At 43.9% G+C, this 19,281-nt stretch overlaps 2 protein-coding genes across 5 annotated transcripts in view; both read left to right on the forward strand.

The window, feature by feature from the left end:
• The first annotated feature begins 259 nt into the window (after nt 1-259).
• snrpe (small nuclear ribonucleoprotein polypeptide E) lies at nt 260-5,525 on the forward strand. Its single transcript, XM_044218102.1, has 5 exons — nt 260-454; nt 991-1,017; nt 1,113-1,175; nt 4,687-4,765; nt 5,308-5,525. The coding sequence occupies exons 1-5, from the start codon at nt 401-403 to the stop codon at nt 5,361-5,363; spliced, it is 279 nt and encodes a 92-aa protein (XP_044074037.1). The 5' UTR covers nt 260-400; the 3' UTR covers nt 5,364-5,525.
• A 389-nt stretch (nt 5,526-5,914) lies between these two features.
• The window catches only part of LOC122886115 (cell division control protein 42 homolog), a 14,343-nt gene continuing 976 nt past the window's right edge, over nt 5,915-19,281 (forward strand). The window contains exons 1-6 of one of the 4 annotated variants that reach the window (XM_044218082.1): nt 5,915-6,211; nt 12,664-12,804; nt 13,656-13,728; nt 13,990-14,099; nt 14,968-15,165; nt 18,371-19,281. The exon at nt 18,371-19,281 is cut by the window's right edge and continues 976 nt beyond it. In XM_044218082.1, the coding sequence (XP_044074017.1) occupies nt 12,700-12,804; nt 13,656-13,728; nt 13,990-14,099; nt 14,968-15,165; nt 18,371-18,460 (576 nt within the window). In that variant the 5' untranslated portion in view covers nt 5,915-6,211; nt 12,664-12,699 and the 3' untranslated portion in view covers nt 18,461-19,281. Of the gene's footprint in view, nt 6,212-6,400; nt 6,552-12,663; nt 12,805-13,655; nt 13,729-13,989; nt 14,100-14,967; nt 15,166-16,549; nt 17,594-18,370 lie in introns of those variants that run through there. The other 3 variants (XM_044218073.1, XM_044218091.1, XM_044218066.1) reach the window with 3 other exon arrangements.

Raw genomic sequence — 19,281 nt, forward strand, 5'->3', positions numbered from 1 at the left:
GCATTTGCTATTAGGTAAAAGTCATGTAAAAATAAAAAAACTGCTATAGGCAAGTCTGTTTTGTGTTCGGCTGTCGCAGTAGCTGCACACACTGAAAGATGACTTTTGTGATTATCAGTGCTTTTATCTGCGTAACTGGTTTGTGCAGCAAGACACAGATCGATAAAGCGCTGAAAGTTTGTGTGCTGTTTGTGGAGCGACCGGTGGGTGCGGTACTGACCTCCTACCTGCAGGGACGCTGTTTCACATCACGTGACGTCTGGATAATAACGGGCACCGCACGCGGAAGGAAGCCCGCCATTGGAGCAACCCCACAACGTGAGCCTTTCGTTAAAGTGCACTGAGCTGAAAAGGTGCACATTTTTCATCATTTAGCCAGCGCTGGTATTTTGTCGGAGGAATGGCGTACCGAGGACAAGGGCAGAAGGTCCAGAAGGTTATGGTGCAGCCCATTGTATCCTTTTTATTGCAATGAACGACAGCCGCGGTTGAATTGCTTGCTACAATAACTTAGCAGCTAGGCTAACCTGTCCTCGTTAGCTAGCTAGTCACCGTTTTACCGTGAGCGCGAGCTCGGGGGGGATTTAAACGGAGTTATAAGGACTTATTACAAGCAGGAGGTTGTGTGTTGACTTCAAATACTTTAGCAAACATGTCTGGTTCTTTGAAGTGCACTCAGGGGGCCGCTGTACCTAAGTCAGGGTTAGCCATAGCACGCTGCACTGCATACGACAGTGCGTCGTCCCTTAACGTTACATGCGAAGCCTCCACTGACGGGACCGCGTCCACATCCTAGTGGAAAGCGTCCAAGTACCCAGGCAGTATCTGCACTGCCTGGGTACGTTTTTACACTGAGCTGGTGTTCGGCACACTTCTTGAAAAGCTTACTTCCAGTGGGGGGAAGTCTGAAACGCCACCATTCATGAGCAGTAACCCGTTCAGCTTGTACCTGTGTTTGTGTGTTTGAATTTCCTTGACTCCATGTGTCAGAACCTAATTTTCAGGTATCTACAAAACGTAAGTATTTAGTTAAGGCTTTTTTCCATAGCTCTTTCTGATTTGTGTCGTATGAATACAATGGGATTCTCATCTCTGGTCCCTCTCATCCCCAGCGCTCACGGATCCAGGTCTGGTTGTATGAACAGGTGAACATGCGGATAGAGGGCTGCATTATTGTAAGTTGTCTTTTTGCTATTTTTCTCTGTTTCATTGAACTGGAATAAAAAAAATGTGTAGTTTGATTTCTCAACACCGCAGGGCAGTCGTTGAATAAGTACGCTGAACGGTCTGGAGGAGAGTCTGAGACCACTAAAGCGGATACATCTGAGGGTGCTGTTCACATGTGGCAAATAACATGCACCCTCAAAAGCTGGTGTGTTTAGAAAAGTTCTTTGTCTTCAATGTTCATAGTAGCAGACAGGGTGCAAAATGAACTTTTTGGCTCAGCTGCCAATGGCAGGTAAACGGGGGAAATGTACCAGCCAGAAATTGATTTTACTTACCATAAAACTGCATCATGCATTAGTTAGCTCAAAATTACCTCAAGTTTTTAGAATGAAAACAAGTCTGAAGAGATAACGTTGGATTTACAGCTGATATTATCGGCCTAAAGCACTAGTAACGGCGATCTGAGCTGATGTGTACTGCTTTCTTCTCACTATGGCAGAAAGAAAGGCCTGTTAATATGTGTGTCTCCACAAAGTCTTTCCAGCATTGGGCGCTGTCACTACAGTGGCAAGCACTTCATACCAGTAAAATACAGCTGGTGAAATGTAACATGGTTAATACCATAAACCAGCACAAAAGTGACAACTACCAACATAAACCACCATGTTCTGAACGGACTCATTACAAACACTAGGAAAAACTAACATTTGCATTTTGGAACATAAGGCAGCTAACTTGAGCTGCTTTCAGCACCAGGCAGTGCATGCTGGGAAATGTGGGCCGTCGCTATGGCTACAATCCTGCAGCACATGCAGCAGAGTGCCTTGTGCACGGCTGAGCAGACGTGGTGGAGTCAAAGCGGTGTGTTCACAGAAAGCTGCTAACTAGTTTGTGAAATACATTGCTGGAAAGTTAATAAACAATGAACCATCATGTTCCCCTTTCAATATAACCTTAATATAACGCTGTCCCCGACAACCGTCACGTCACTCCGTTTGCTGTGTTAGCGAGGTAGCTAGCCAGCCGTAGTTTGTTGGTCAGTAGCAGATTGAAAGGTTAGCGTCAGAGCATCTCTTCATCATTCTGCAGCTCAGCAGACGGCGGTGCGCTGGTGGTCTGAGTCTGGTGTTGACTTCACGCTACGTTGCTGCTGAGATGCTGGAAAGTAAATAAATAACGCCGGGAGCCTGTTTTTTCACCGGATACGTTGAACGTTTCCAGCACAGGCGCTGTTCATCTCTTGAGTTAATGTTTGTGACCGTTGTACATTGACAGTGAAATCCTGCTACAGATGACATGTTTTGATTGCAGTTCAGTCCTTTTTGAAATAAAGGTTCAGAATGGGAACAAAGCTGTTGCATGGATCTCATGGCTTGATAGAGTAAGTTAGAGAATATGTGGTTTACTAGAGAGCAGTGGTGGAATGTACTTTAACTAAGCACATTTAGGACTGGACTTTAGCACCTGATGTGAAACATAGCCTACCTCGGAGTCCTGATTAGAGAATTAAGCTGCTTTGATTTAATTTGCTGACGTCACGGTGGACCGTGAGGGTCACGTTAGTCTCAGCTGGTACACGTAAAATAACACAGTGACGTAAACCTGGCCCTACGCTGTGATTCCAAATTATTTACCAGCCACCTGGCCGGTGACCCCGACTTGTTTTTCTGACAAACCCAAAATTGAACCACATTTGGTGCTCGGCGGGTGTTAAATTTGGACCCTGATAGCAGAGGAAATGAAACGTCGATTGAATATGTATCTGCCACATTGAAATAACTGCAGCCTATTGACTCACACAATGCACACCTTATTTTTCACAAGCAGATTTCTCCAAGTGCTGGAGGTCCTGATTCAGAACTATTAAGATGATAAGCTTCTATTATTGATATGATACGCATGAAAGTTTAACTGGGAGAATGCTACCTGAAATTGATGTTATGCCATCAGCTAGATTGTATTCCTAGAGAAGACGTATCACTCTGCTGTGGAGTTGTACTACAAAACACTCAGTCCACTCACAGTTGTACAGAGTGGAGCTTCTTCCCTCACAAATGATCTTCGGCTGAGTACAGACACCGGCTGCAGAGAGCACACAAACCAGACAAACCATCTTTCAATCAGCCTGTCAGTTAACATTAATTAGCGACGTCTGATATGACCTGCGCTGGTGAGAGCGCCGGCTAAAAATGAGAGGCTGCTACCTGAATGTTTTGTACGCTGCTCTTTGCTAATGAGAGGAGAGATAACATTTGTTGTTGTGGGAGGTCAGTGAATCTGTGTATTTTCCACATGAATCCAGGTTTCAGACTCATTCACACCGGTGCGCCCAAATACTTTTTTACGTTTGCACACTCTAGTTTTCACTCGCACATGCTAGCAAAATGTTTGCACTGTAGAGACCCATGGGATGTTAAAAATGTAGGCTTACGGTGGCTGCATACTGACGTACGAAAAGTTTGATAGAACAGCCCAATTTATATAATAATGTGTGAAAAGGGGATGAGCTTCAATTTCACACCAATCACATCAATCCAGCTTTTTGTGTTCTTAAAGTACAAATCTATATGTTTATATTGTGCATCTGAAATACTTGAAGCTACAAAAAACATCAAATAACTGTTGACAATCTCCTCAGATTAGTCAGGCTTTTCTGTTGGAAGTCCAAATGCCAAGATGTTGAGGACATTTTATGATGTCAGGGTCCAACAGTAGGGATGACCCGGGGCCACTGAAAAGTTACGTCGGGCCAGTAAATACAATCAGCCAGCTGCCCGATCGGGCCAGTGCTCGAAATAGTAAAAAGAAAATCATTTCGTTTGAATAATTTTCCAGACATTGCTTCGCGAGCGACGTAACTACGTCTGCTCTATTCTCAGAGACTTGGCTGTGCTCTGCCTGTCTGTCTGCATATTATATGTTGTGTGCACAGCGTACCTACGGCTTGTTGTTTACGTCATAGATGAGATGGAGGTCAATCCTGCAACAACATGCAAGTTTTAGTTTTTAATCAACTCTCCCATACTTTTATTGAATACAAAAGTTCAAACAGGCATCTGTAGAGCGTGACATTAGTTTCTCTCAATACAACTGAGAACATGACAGCCACAAAGACCGATACACTGAATATCGTGTAAACAGTTTGATTCTGCTGGCAAAATATTTATTTACACAAATGTAGATCTCCTCCTGTTTTTTTGAAGCATTTAAAAAGAACTGACCGTCTTCTTAAAATCCTTGAGATGTTAATAGTAAGAATTAATTAAAACCACTGGACTCCCTAGAATTGTATTTTAAGTAATCGCACTTATAAGACACTTTTATATACAAGTTATCCTATTATTTTTTTTTAGCATTCATTTTCATTATTTTACTTCCTAATTTAAATAATTTGCTTTTATCAGTATTTGAGTTACAGAGGCAGGGTTGAGACACATACCACATAACTGCAATGTCCACGGTTCGATTCTGGCTGGGACCCCTCTTGATCTCTCTCTCTCTCTATGTTCCCTGTCTTAGGGTTTTGATGAGTACATGAACCTGGTTCTAGATGATGCTGAGGAAGTCCACATGAAGACTAAGAACAGAAAGCCGCTGGGTAAGTTTCCTACATTTCGATATTTATACTCTAAATACACACATCCTCCTCCTGACAGACTCCACAGACGGGGCTTACATTTTACCAGAGAAGTGTAGAAGACGCCGTAGCACCGTCACATAAACGGGGACTGTTTATTTCTTTTCTGTGGCAGCAAACACCACACGCAGCCTTTCGCTAACTGTTATACTGCGACCTGAGCTCAGCTACACACTGACTAAAGTAACGTAACTACCCCTCAGTGGTGACCAGCGGAAACACTGAAAACTCGAATATGACGATACGGACATCGGCATGACTTAATATTCGATATATCGCCCAGCCCTAACCTGAGCTGTGAGGGGCAGGGCTGGTAGGGAATCCAGGGTCACTGTAGATCAGTAGCACGTTTGCCTTCTCTCCATCATCTGTAGCCCACTTAATGGGGACTCTGTGCTTTGTCCAAAAGTGAACTGACACTTTGTATCTCTGTCCATCCATCATCTTGCTGTTCCGATCCACTTGGACTTCTCACTCTTTGTTCCTCTATCTGTGTCTCCCAGGGAGGATCATGTTGAAAGGAGACAACATCACCTTGCTGCAGAGTGTCTCTAACTAGGACAATGGAGATGCCTTCAAATCTTACCTTTCCTAGAAACAAATAATTTCCCTTGTTTTGTTTTTGCAAATTGGTGTTGAGTATGTTTGTGTTTGTACAACATGAATATTGTATTTTCTTTTTACCACATTTTGAGAATAAAGTTTTTTTTTTTTCTCTTTTCTTCTTGTAGCTCTTGTAGTCTGTATTTGAACTTATTCCACTAAATGTTTCTGAGCCTCAGTTGTATTTGGATCATTGGGCTGCAGTGCCACCTAGCGGTAGACAACACTATTGTACTTGAGTAGGTCAAACTCACAGCTCCAAAGTGTTGGGAAACATGGAGAGAAGTGGTAGTGTACCTTTTTGGGACAGCGTAATGCAAGTAAAAATGTTAAAGATAAAAACTGCACGAAGCATGAAAGAATGAGTCAAATGCAACCGATCGTGTGGAGCACAATTCAAGCACATGTCCAGATTGTGCGTTCTCTGTACAGGCTACCCTGTCATTGATATTTATAACATTTTCCAAGCTCCATAGCTGATCATTTTTACTGGATGTGTATACATACAGGGACAAGTTCCTTTGGTGTAATTTCTTGTGCAAAGTGGGTGAAACACATTTGTGACTGTCAACATCAAATACTGTATTTACAAACGGCACTAAGGTGGAGTTAAAAGGGCCAGTTCCCCCACAATCAGACACATTCCTCCTCTCACCTGCAGAGCTGTTAATCCATCTGGAGAGTTTCGGTGTGAGCTGCAGTGAGTGTGAGTTCTGGAGATATCGGCCGTAGAGACGTCTGCATTTGTTCAAATATAATGGGACTGTGTGGCATTCGGCTCGTGGAGCTCAAAGCACACTACAGGTAAGAGGAAAAATGTGTATTTTTGATTTTGGGGTGAACTGTCCCTTTTTTAAGGTTCATTTTCAGAAGTAGAAATACAGTTTTCAATTTAGTCTACCATGCAAACCTGTGTTCTTAAATGTTGAAACCACAGACTAGCTGTTGAATCATTTCAGCTGCTTGGTTGGTTGGTTTTGGATTTTGCCCTTAGTTTGAGAAAAGTAGCCTGGTGGTAGTGAAATTGATTAACGTAATTACGTAGGAGGTCACTACGCACGCAACGTGTCCCTGTTCTGTTGACTGGGAAGCCCCTAGCGCGGAGCTGCCAACGCCCGGCGTAGAGACACAAACAGAGGATACGGTATGGAGAAAATGTATTTTTTGTATTATTGGGATATAGCTGTGGTTGGATTTTAGTGCGAGTGTTGTCAACGGCATCTATGCTGTACATCTGTGGTACATAGGTTGTAATTGTCAAATTAGATATCTCATTCAGCAACAGCATCCGCTATGGTTAGCTTAGCCAGTTAGCTAGCAAGCCAATTGGGGAGGACAGTAACGTTAGTTAGCACATCTAGTAGGTAAGTAGCCAGTCACTTTGTAACATTGGACTGGCTAGTAAATAAACCTCCTGGGGCTCTGTAGCAGCCACATTTCACATCGAATTTATTGGTGATTTTTAGTGTTTTGAGAATCAAGTAAAGCCAGAAAATCGCAAAAGCTGTAACTAGTTACTAGCTAGCGGTTAGCTGGTTAACGAGCTGAATAAAAAGGCGTACCAAACGCCAGGTTAGGTTTTTTTTTATTTTTTTATTGTCTGTGCGGTGACTCGGATTATAGTTGTACAGCGCAGTGTGTGTGCTGGAGTATTGTTAACAATACTGACTTGGTAAAAAGAGGGACCGCTAAATTAGTGTGTCGTTCGTTTAAACAGCCGGCAGGAAATTAGGCCAGATTGAGGCCGTGGATGTGGCCGAAATACAGCAGCCAAGGCTAACTCAGTGTATCCCAGCTAGCCGTAGTTTTTAGCGGTAGCCATCTCAGGTGTGATCTTGAAATGTTTTTGTTGTGTAGTTGGCGATAACTACACGTACGGGCCGCTGGCAGCAATTTCTTACACATATTTAGACATGCCATGCATTGTGTGGACACTAATGTAACAGAAAGTCCATTTTTGGACAACTCGCCGTAGATTTTGAGTCGATTTCACGAGAAAATGCGTGTGATTTATGTGTTTCCCTTGAGGTCTGCCTGTGTCAAGTTTCAAACGGCCAGATGTCCAAGGATCTTCCTCGTCAAGCCTGTGCTTGAGTGCGTCGCTGAGTCTTTGTTTCGGATGGACTTGGACGGAAGCTGTGACAAATCTTTGAGGATGTGTTGCTAAATCCATGTAATGCCAGACGCAGCCTCGCAGGCGTGAAACTGCATGCAGTGATGTTTGATTCTGGGGTTGGCAGAAGTAGTCAGCTTCAAAAGAAACGCACACTGCTCAGATCTGATGAGCTTATCGGACTCTCGCAGAGTGTCTGGCTAGATGCAGTGCCTACCACACAGAGTTAATTTCAAATTAGGAGCCTTATGTTATGGGGAGACTGAATTTCAACTGCTTTCACTGCTAGCCTTTAAGCTGACCTGCCCTCAGAGTGCTAGCTGGCCTACAAACACAAATGCCTGGATTAAGTCTGGCACCATTATTGCAGCAGCAGCAGCCACCCTCTGTCATCGGCTTACTGCTGTGTTTATCTTAGTTTGTCAAATATTTCAAAACGATTATCTTTTTTAGAAGTAGTTTTTAGATTTCCCTCAGTCACATATTGTCTCATGAAAACATATTGGCCCTGCAGGGCAGAATGATAACATGAGTTCATACACTGTTGTGTGGAAGTAACAGAAATCGCCATGCAGTGAAACTAACTGTTCTTTCACTGGCCAAAATGGTAAAAGGATTCCTCCAGACAACGGCAGGGTTTTCCCTTGCTCAACAATTGAATTTGTTGGTGGCCGAGGCACAGCTTTCCTCCCATTTGTGTGTCGGAAAGTTGAAGATCATCCAAATACCCAACCCAGTAAGGGCCCCTCTAAACTTTGGAGATCAAAATGACACTTAATGTGACTGCTTTGCATGTAGACATTTTGGGGAAACTGCACTGCTCTCCATAAATGTACTGGCAATGTAACACGTCAGTGTCATGTTCCTCGGGGTGCGGGGTAATTAAAGCAAAAAAACAAAACAAAAAAAAAACAACCTTTGGTGAACCCCATTTATCAAATTGCCAGCCAAGTCACCCAAAATGTTGAACTTCCATTCATGCCAGCTGCTGCTCACAGGATGCAGCCCTTATAATTGCCTGTCACCTGCCTGTGAGAAGTTTACTGGGAGGTCTACGTTATCCCACCGCCTCTCCATTCAGGTGCTACAACAAACCAGTAGGCACTTGTACTGAAGGTAATATGTTGGGTTAGCTCTTAAATCAGGAGATGTCTTGGTAAGATTTATAGAAAATGCAGCAACTAAGACAGAGAACACTGTATCCATCATAATGGGACGTTTCTGTCATGTTTTGAAATGTCCTTTGTGGAACTGTATGACTTGTCATGTGGCCATCCTATTGGTCACTGCTGTCTAGTGTCTTTTCAAGCCCTTATGTGCTGGGCACCATATGGTGCAGGACACTCAAATAAATAAATCAGTCAATCTATATCAGCACGGACGTAAACCCCCACCGCCCTCCCACCCACAAACCCTCCACTTGTCCTGCAAAGGTCTCGTACTCCCACAGCAGCAGTCTCATCGGTCTGTTTTGGACACTGTTAATATGGAGCTTAACCATTATGGCTTTTTTGTTTTTTTAGAAGCAAAAAAAGACGAACCCAGCAATATTACACATTCAGCATCTGAGGGAAATCCCTGCCCATGTTATTTTTGGACTTAACCTAGTGAGCTTGTCTTAATAGCCTAGTGTGCTGTGCAATGGTTTGTTTCATTGATTGTGTCTAGTGGCATGCTCTAACCTTCTAACCTTATCTGTATTTTCCTTCTTAGCTGCACAGGGCAACCTCACTTGAGTCTTAAAGAAGCGGGCCTTTAGTTTAGGTTGCAAGGTGTCGAGTCCGTGCCTCAGTCTGGCCTGCCTCCGGGAGCGTAATCTATTCGCTGGCCATTACCGGAAGCAGCCCTACCCTTTAATCACATTTTTGTTTAGCATTCTACCACAACAGCGTCTTGGACAGGAAAACTCAGTATTTTTTGACCAGGTGTTTCTTGGTATAATTTCACTTTTGTCTTGTATTTAATACAGAAAAGATTTTTGTTGGGAAATTGGCTTAATAGTCAGCAAAGTAAAGTAGGTTGTTTTGGTATCGATATTTGTACTAGCAGCATTGGATATATATTTCAATAGCTAGTTCTAGTTTGGTTACATTGGAATAAGACCTTAAAGTAAAGAGTTGCATGAAGTAGAGGTTAAGAAATGCCCCTTGGCTTCCATGTTGACAAGATCTAAATTGAAATTGTGTAAGTGTGTGAAGTTGTGTAATTGGCCTCAAATTTCAGACTGTTTGGTCTGTCATTCAGTCAAATACAGTACGAAGGCCTGTCCAACATAGGGATTAGTATGGTGAAGAAACCAGTACCATTGTACGCCATGTGTTTGTGCAGGACGTCCGCCTGCGTCCTGTTCCCTTGTTAAACCATGTTCACAATGTAACATTTGGTGCCTGCAGCTTTGTCGCTCCTGCCTCTCTCAGTGACACCCCCACCCCCACACAGTGGTGCAGAGCTCTGCAGTGGCTTAGCACTGACATACTGTGACTTGTGGAGGAGAAACAGTAGTCCACATACTACGTATAGGGTGTTGTCTCTAAATGCACAATACGTCAAGATGCACCACATTGTTACAGAGCCAGATTTATCATTTTGCTCATCTTATAGGCCTTGAACACATTTTGACACGTCACAGTAGGAAAAGCACAGGTTCAATTCAATTTTATTTATACAGCGCCACTTCATAACAGAAGTTATCTCATTGCACTTTTCCTAGAGAGCAGCATTATTTACAGAGACCCAACAAATCCGTAAATAATAAGAGTAATGGCGGCTGAATTTAGGGCTGCGATCAATGATTATTTTCTCTACAGATTAATCTGCAGAATCTTTTTGCCCATAAAAATGTCTTGCAGCCCAAGGTGGCATCCTCAGATTAGTTGTTTTGACTGACCAACGAAAAATTGTACAAGGATCCCTGTAACCTGCTGCATTATTAAAAATATGAATGTTTACATAAAGAATTGACCCTTTAAATGACCTCTGACAGAGCTGACACTTCCACTCAGACGCCCCGCTGTTTCCCCAACCATTATATTAGAAATAAATATATGGATATTAAGCAAACAACTTGACCCTTAAGGGTGAAATAGTGTAGCATGTCTAAATGCTGTGCTGTTATCAAAAGGAAAGGCTAGATTGTTAGAAACATTAGGCCATGGACTGCATATAGAGATTAGACATAGATTGTCTGATGACTGCTCACTCGGTCAGGTGAGCCCAGGAACCGACTCTCAAAACCTCCGTGATGCATATACGTAGAATACGTATTCGTAGAGACAAAACCCGCGCGCGGCGTTTTCTCTCTCACACACACCGCGCCGGCTCCAGCGCTTCTCTGCCAGAAAGAACCCGCTAGGCTGCGTGGACACAAGCCCGAACGGGATTAAAGCCGCACGCATGTATCAAAAGATCCATCTCGGATTTTATGAATCGATATCGGATAATTCAAATGAAGATCGATTTATTTATTTTTTTTTTTTTAAACCCAGCCCTGTTTAGCGGCCCAGAATCATCTCATGTGACGCTACTCAGCCAATCAAATCTGTGCATTTTAATCCACAAAGGACAGACTTTTAACGTGTTCAATCCTCCCACGGGCAGACCGTGGCAGCTATTAAAAGCTAACCACTAACGTTACGAGACAAAGCACAGAGCTGCTTTTGAGCAAAAATACACACTCAAATCCGAACTGAGCGCACAGAAAATAAACCATCTAAGAGCCAATCTGATCGATCCACCAGAAAGAGGAGCATCTGTGTTTCTGACGGTATTTAAAATCATACCTTCAGGATTTCTAAATCCCCCGGTATACCGTAATGCCTTGATACTGCCCAAGCCAATTCTGTGAGCTTGTTGAACTTGAAACACTTGACTGTCATGGGCCAGTCTTTAACATGTTGTGAGCTTATTGTTGTCAATGCGTTGGTATTTGTACATATAATACCCTGTTTAATGTCAGTTGAAGATCGTGTGATCTGCTGTTCCTCGACACCTCTATAGTGTCAGACTAACACTAGTATTGGTTTGATTTCCAATCTGCATCTTGGGAATTGTGTGGATAGCAGCCAGCCCCAATCTGGTGTTTTTCCTTTCCTTCCACATTTTCCTCCACCTAAACACTCTTAATGTTGTGCTAGCACAGCAACAACAGTGCAGTGCCCCTGTGTGAAGCACATTTATACTGTCATTTGTCCATACGATCCCTCGGTCCCTTAAATTAAAAACCTCATGTGGACACCTGGACACTTCCCTTGAGCCCGTGGTTGATCGGGGAGGTCCAGTTATTAATCTGTGACTAGACGGGGTTGTCTCCCCATAAACATCTCCATGTCAAGTAGGTAATGACATTTTTACTCCAGGCTTCAGTTTTATAGTTATATTGAAGTGCTTTTACCAACAGTTTGTCATTGACAGGTAATGGAAATGCAATCTGCTGCGGAGCTTTTCCAGGTTTTCCCCACCACACGCTTTCTTCTCCTTTTGTGTGTCCTGCTGACACAAAATGTCCACACGGCACAATACGGTACAATAAGTAATCCGCAAGATTCAAGGCTGTAACTGATGCTGTAGTCTGCAACTTAGCGACTTTTCAGACCCTCTTAGCGATTTTATTTCTAAAAGGCGACTAGCGCCAAATTTAGCGACTTATTCAGACCACCAGGGAAAAGGCGAGAAATCTATTCAGATAATAGATTAATTCCCATGCTGCGGCTCTTGTCTGTCTTCCCCTCCTTTTTAAATTGTTAGTTTGATCTTCTCCCTCCTCCCTCCCATTTTTTAAAGTATCTTTTTTACTTCAAATACACGATGTCCCCGTCGTGAGTTTGTGATTATTTGGCCAAAGAGTTCTCTGTCTACGTTTTTATATGTCTTAAATTAAGGTGATCTCTCTCTCGCTGCATTAAGCTGCATGCAAGTGAATGCGTGATGACGTCATCAACATGCAGATGACTGCGTGATGACGTCATCTGGCGACTTTTGGAGCTAGTGCTAGCTGCTTTCATTGGAAAAGAGTTGGCAACACTGCCTTGGGGCGAAGTGGGGCGAATACTTTTCCGTTTGCTCGTGGTGACTTTGCTGTTTGTTCAGCCAGAAAGCAATGCCATCAACTAATGAAGTTTCCTTTCCTATTTGTTTTTTGTTCCAGATCTTGAATGAGTAGCGAAGACTGTAAAACACAGCTATGCAGACCATCAAGTGTGTTGTAGTTGGGGACGGTGCTGTGGGTAAAACCTGCCTGCTCATCTCTTACACCACAAACAAGTTTCCCTCTGAATATGTACCTACGGTAAGTGCGTGGACACCTGTTAGAGAGACAGACAGGACTTCAACTTATGTAAACGTGGTCCATCTTTCAGCCACCACGTGCTCAGTCGACGGATTCAGCTCATTCCCGTGCGACCTGATACGTCCCACCTTTGTGTTTGTGATAGTTACTTCAGAGTTTATATGATTCTGGCTGCCCTCTGTGTTAGCTTGCTGCACAGTTTACTAATATTTAAGATGTATATTGGAGTTACTGTTAACACTGTGTCAGCATTTAGTTTCATTCTGAACAGTTCAAAACAGGATGTTAAGTTTGGAACGTGACTGGTTTTGGTTTGATACACCCTGTGAACCAAATAATTACAGCCTTATCAGCATAATTACAGGCCACGTTGTTGTACATGTAGACTATAAATTCAAAAGTCTGAATTCAGAAAGCTGTGACAGTGTGTCAGTCGTTAACTCGGGTTAGCCCAGCCTCTTTAAGCTAGCATCACTGCTAACTGTGAACGTCCCAGGTCATCTGCTGTTCTGGAGCATTACTGTTCTTCAAAATAGATAACAAGAAATCTATCCTATTTTCTCTGCTGTTCTTAAAAAATATCAAACCATGGTTGACCAATCGGTGTGACCTCCTGCTGCGTGTTGGAAGTTCCTTTTCTGAACGCAGCTTCCTAAAACCGTCGTCTCGAGCTGTATCAGCTAGAACCTGATCCACGAAGGTGGTCAGTTTAAAGGATGTCACACAATGAATAACCTTAACCTTAACCTTGCAACTTAATTGCAAAATGAAATGTGTATATATTAATATTAATTTACTATTGAGCAAATGAGTGGCTAACCATTGGTTTTGGTCTGTTGTCTGTGTTGTAGGTGTTTGATAACTATGCTGTCACTGTAATGATTGGAGGCGAGCCCTACACTCTGGGCTTGTTTGATACAGCAGGTATGTCTTTCTCATTCCAACCAACACTTGTTTAGTTCTGTTCATCCAGAGTATCCAGTTTATGGAACTATTACCCATTAATGCCAATGTATATACATTTTGTGCTGTGAAGTGTTTGTATGACGTCAAGCGGAAAGCATGGAAAAAAACGACGAGTTGTCTTCCTTCACAGGCTGACTTTTGTGAGCGTAGAGCGTGTGTTGGTGGCAGTCAGGTGCTGTGCCTGAGCGAGTTCAACATGTTTGTATGTGGTTTCTCCAGGTCAGGAAGACTACGACAGGTTACGACCTCTGAGTTATCCCCAGACGGACGTCTTCCTTGTCTGTTTCTCTGTCGTGTCCCCCTCCTCCTTTGAAAACGTCAAAGAAAAGGCAAGTCCCCCCCCATTGTGAAATGTAGATGCTTTATTTTGTTTGTTTTTTTGTAATATCTTAAAATTATTAAATCCTCCCTTAACAATAAAATAGATATTTAAACATAATAATCACAGTTTGACAGCGTGAGGTGCATTTGATTTGTCATTATCAGCTTTTATTAGAAATATGTTTCTTTTTTTCTTTTGACAAGTAACTACATTACGTGACCTTTATTAGATCAGTTGCTGTAGAGTGCATTGTTCAGTGGCCAATCAATACTTGTGTTTTTTGTTTTTAATCACAAATGTTTTCTTCACACTTGAAGTGGACTTGTACAGAGAGGGTTTTTTAGAATAAATGATAATGTTTTGTCATGTCAGACCTACAGAAATGTTGGTGCTGTCGATCCCATGTGTGTCTCTGCCACGGTTGCTGACATGATAGTGGCAGCACGTGCAGTTCTTTTAATTAACACATTTAAGGAGCTGACAACAATACTGAGCCAAAGTCCCAAATCACTTGTGGGTCGCCTCTGTTCTACTAGCTTTTGACTGTTAATGCTTTTTCTATTAGAGGCTATCTTTTTTTCCTCTTTCTAAAAGCTGAAACAAGAAAGCTAGTTTTTCTTTCCCTATTCCAGTAAAAGTGGTTGTCCACTACTGTACTGTGCAGTCAAATCGGAGCACCGTGTCATTGTATGTAAGATGAATCAACAGTTTTCAGACTTGTCTGGCTGAAGCTAGAGGACAGAGGGCGGCTGAACGAATCTTTCCGTTATTTTCTGTGGATCTGACAGCTGATCAAGCTTGAGTTGACAACCCAATGTTAAATGCTAGTGGCACAGCGTGTTGACTGTTGCATAACCCTGTGTTTGTGGATCCAGTGGGTTCCAGAGATCACCCACCACTGTCCAAAGACCCCCTTCCTGCTAGTTGGGACTCAGATTGACTTGCGGGATGACCCATCCACTATAGAGAAGCTGGCCAAGAACAAGCAAAAGCCCATCACTCCGGAGACGGCAGAGAAGCTGGCGAGAGACCTCAAGGCTGTGAAATACGTGGAGTGCTCAGCCCTCACGCAGGTAATATACATATACATATATATATGAATGTATACACACATATGTACACTCTTGGACACACTTAATTCACACCTCAATGGCAAGAAGTAAGAAAAAGGAGGAAAGAGGAACATGTCCCTATTCCCCTCTGGCCAGTGCTCGCTATGGTTGGTGAGTTTTGTTCTGCATGCTGGTTTGGTTTCGGTGTCGGTGCTAACTCGTGAGCTCAGTGGTGTTGCTGGTTGATCAGACGTGTTTCATATGGCTTCCTGGTTACAGTTTTGCTGTCTTACTGCTGGTGAAGAGAGCGGTGCAGGCTCTAAGTAGAGTACGTAGTAGAATCCGTAACCCGTCGGAGTGGAGTCTCGTGGGGTTTCTTGTAAGGGGGGTCGGTTCACGTGTTTTCTACCAGCCCCGAGGAGAGTGACCCTGATCTGGCCTGGGAGTCTCCCAGCCCAACGCGGCCCTGGGCCTCGTCCTGGGATATGCTTCCTACACCCAGAGTAAAAGGTTTACTGACGGTGTCTGTAGTACCAGAATGGGCACAGTGCAGCTTTGAAAAGACGCTGACTTGGATTAGCAAATAAACGTGTAAAGATATCAATGACTTAATGACAGTGGCTTCAGTTTTCCCTTGGGGGGTGAAAATGATGTGAAAACGCTGCTGTTTGTGGAGTTCGAGAGACGAGAGGAGCCTTAGTCACTCCCGGCCTCTTCGGCAGCGTGTCTGGCGTATCTTCAGTCGACTATTTTAATGTGACAGTGTGTGATTAGATCCAACAAATGATATGCTATTAGTGGAAAGGTTTTATTAGGACCAACAGTAGACAGCGTCAATTAGCACGAATCTTTACTCGGCATTACATGTGATATTGCAGCGCTTCTGTTGGATGGTCTGATGAATAGATCAGTCAGTGCTTTTATGGGTTTCCCTGCTCCATCAAGTCCCGAGTCCTCGTGGTGGAAACTGACGGAGGGAAGCGAGCAGAGGGAACGTGAGTCAGAGGAGAACAGATGAGCGTGGCCTCACTCAGTCAGAGAACAATAGTGTTGATGGAGCGGAGGTGTAGCCCCCACCTCTCTGCTCCTTCCTTCCTTCCTTCCTCCCCTCTCTCCCTGGCACAACTGTTGCATAGCTGCTGATGTCATTTCCTGTTTCCTGTCGGGGATCTCGGCACCCTCCCTCTCTCTCTTTGCAGTAGAGTTCATCTCAACACGATCGCACTCCACTCTTCATCTTCGCATCTTCGTCGTCCTGCAACTGTCACACCTTCTCTCTGTATCTCACGAAAACACTTTCCTCCTCGTTCTGCCGTGTTCCTCTTATCCTCCTCTCCCACCTGTCTCTGTCTGTGTTTGCTGTGCTAATTGTGCTCTTGTTCTCTTCCCTCTCCTGTCATTACAGCGAGGGCTGAAGAATGTATTTGACGAAGCTATCCTAGCTGCCCTAGAGCCACCTGAGACGCAGAGAAAGAGGAAATGCTGTATATTTTAAACTCTCTCTGTGCCACTGCTCTCATCTCTCCCTCCACTGATTGCCATTATTCTCTGCATTTTTCATTCCTTTACCCCATCTCTCTCTCCTCCCCTCTCTTTGTCTCTTTACATGTGCTGCCTTTGAAATCTAGACCAGTCTCAATCATCTAACCGACCGATCCATCAGTCGGCTACCTCTCCTAACTGCCGACCCAAACTGCTAGCCTGCATTGCAACTAATGTTTGTTTCATGGCCTGATTCACTGACTCACAGCCTTTCTGCACTTCAGTGACTTTACTTGTTGCCTTTTCCAACCTGTAGCTGCTGACATTTGGTGTGTTCATGTACTTACATGCTGTACAGGCTGAGTTTTACATCAGAAATCCTGCACTTCACCACTGTATCATTACAGGGCCTACGTTGGCCCAGTGCCCCTCAATGAGAGCGGGATCTTACCGAGGATGTAGGGTGTCATGTGGGATGCAGGCATTGTTTATCGTTAGCCTCTGTCCTGTAGTAGTTGTAGTAGTTAATGCGGGGAGGGTTTGGTCTAAAGCGAGGGCGGGGGCTTCACATGACTGAACACTAAACAGAGCTTCCATTTCTAATGCTAATGTATTTTTTGTACTGCTGTCGATGTCTGACTCTCCCGATGGTTACATGTAGGGCTTTTGAGCACTGAAGTCATATGTAGGGAGTGTCGGGCCATTTTGACAGCATATAACCACTAGTTTTTCCTGATTGGTACCATGACGGTACTGTCTTATTGATCTGCTTCATAGCTTAGCTACACTTGATGTTTCGTTAAGTTGTAGTCTTCTTTAAAATGCTGTCACACTTGTTTGGCCCAACTCTCTCTATATATGACTCTGGTGTGCATGTCCTGCTGTCTTGGAAGTCCAGATAATAAAAAAAGCTATAATTGTGTGAAATGACCTGTGAAATGAATGAATAAAGGACTAATGAACTTTCTCTTCTCTCTCTGGCTCCCTTCTTTTTCCAGTGCTTTGTCAGCGAAGAGTTTAGTAGGTTTAGTCGCCTGAGTTTAGCAGCGCCGAGGGGCTCGCTGGTTCACTGCAGAGCGCTGTGTCGGGGCAGCTCTGGTTACTTCACGTGACCGAGCGCATGGTGTAAGCAGCTCTGCTCAGGGCCAAACACAAAGAGAAAAGAAACATTCACCTCTGAAGCTGACCGTAGACCTAGTTTGTGGTGGTGATTCTTTGAATCTGGACGTCCTCTTGTAGTGAGTTAGTTCATTTTAACCTGAAGCGCGGGGCCAGCGGAGTGAAGAAGAAAAGCAAAGCAGGCGGTGTGGACTGCAAATGCTCCGATTCCATTTGTTTTGTGTGGTAGCGTCGGGTTATGCTTCTCTTTTTCCTCCACTTTCTTGTTTGACTTGCCTTTGATTTCAGCGGTCACAGTTCAACTGCACTTTGCACTGCATTTAATCCCACACTCGATCCCCGATCTGGCTCACACAACTAACTGAAATAACCACATTCATAGGAAAACGGACAGTTCTCTTGAGTTGCTTGTTGCAGACTCATTTACATGTTTTTGTCCCCAACAGCACTCTCACATTCCACGGGTTCTTATGGCGCGCCACTAAATGATGATCAATGCTGCTTTTGTTTTTCACCCGGTTCTTTTTCCTGTTGAAGCTGTTACTGTGTTTCCCCTTGACCTCTTTTCTTTGCGTGTCTGCATTGCCCCCTCATTGAGCCTGTGTGTTTGTGTTTGTGTTCACAGAAAGGCCTAAAGAATGTGTTTGATGAGGCGATATTGGCGGCATTGGAGCCCCCAGAGCCCAAGAAGAAACGCAAATGCGTGCTGCTATGAGAGGCTCCTACCTTTTCAAAGCACTCACACATAACACAAACATACACACCTTAAATACATGCACCCCACACCCACACCCACCACCCCCACCCCAAACCCTGTCCCTTGGTTGACAGCATTGTCCTCCACAGGGAAGACTAGAAAGAAAACAGCCTACCAAGTTTCAGATAATTGTCTGCAATAATAAGAAGCTTCACCCCTAAGTCTGAGTTTGGGACAGAAGGTCAAGCCAACCTGGCCGACAGGCTGCTGTGGGCTCCGGACAGAGCGGCAGGGCCTCGGTCGGGGATCCAGATATCAAGCTTACATACGAGTAGAATTGATTCTGTCGAGCTTTTGATAGATTGTTTTTGATTCAGTCAAGTGTTGTGGCCTAATCAACTTTTAGATGCCCAGCCATTTATTTGTCCTCAGCCAATGTAAAGGTTTCCTGGATATAAGCCCCGCCCCAGCCCCTCCCAGCTGCCCGATTGGTGGCTGCTCATGCTGCTGGTCCCGCCCCCTCTGTTGACGAGCACACTCATTGCCCGATCCCTACGTGTTTTTTTTTTTCTCAGCACTACCAGAAGAAATGCTAACAGAGTAGTGTTGTTGTTGTTTTGTTTTTGTTTTCCAACTCCCTTTTCTCCTCAAACACATGACAAGTCTGAGATATTTATTCCACGTTCCAGATAGATGCACTCTTAACCACTAAGGAAACTGTGCAGGTCTGACCGGACTCGGTAATTCAGGCCACACGGCTAAAACCCCACACGGCTCTCTCATCCGGGAAATTGAATTAGTAAATATTGCCATCTAGTATCCGGTCCTCTTAGTGTGGA

This window comes from Siniperca chuatsi, linkage group LG2 (genome assembly GCF_020085105.1).
Source record: "Siniperca chuatsi isolate FFG_IHB_CAS linkage group LG2, ASM2008510v1, whole genome shotgun sequence".
Lineage (NCBI taxonomy): Eukaryota > Metazoa > Chordata > Actinopteri > Centrarchiformes > Sinipercidae > Siniperca > Siniperca chuatsi.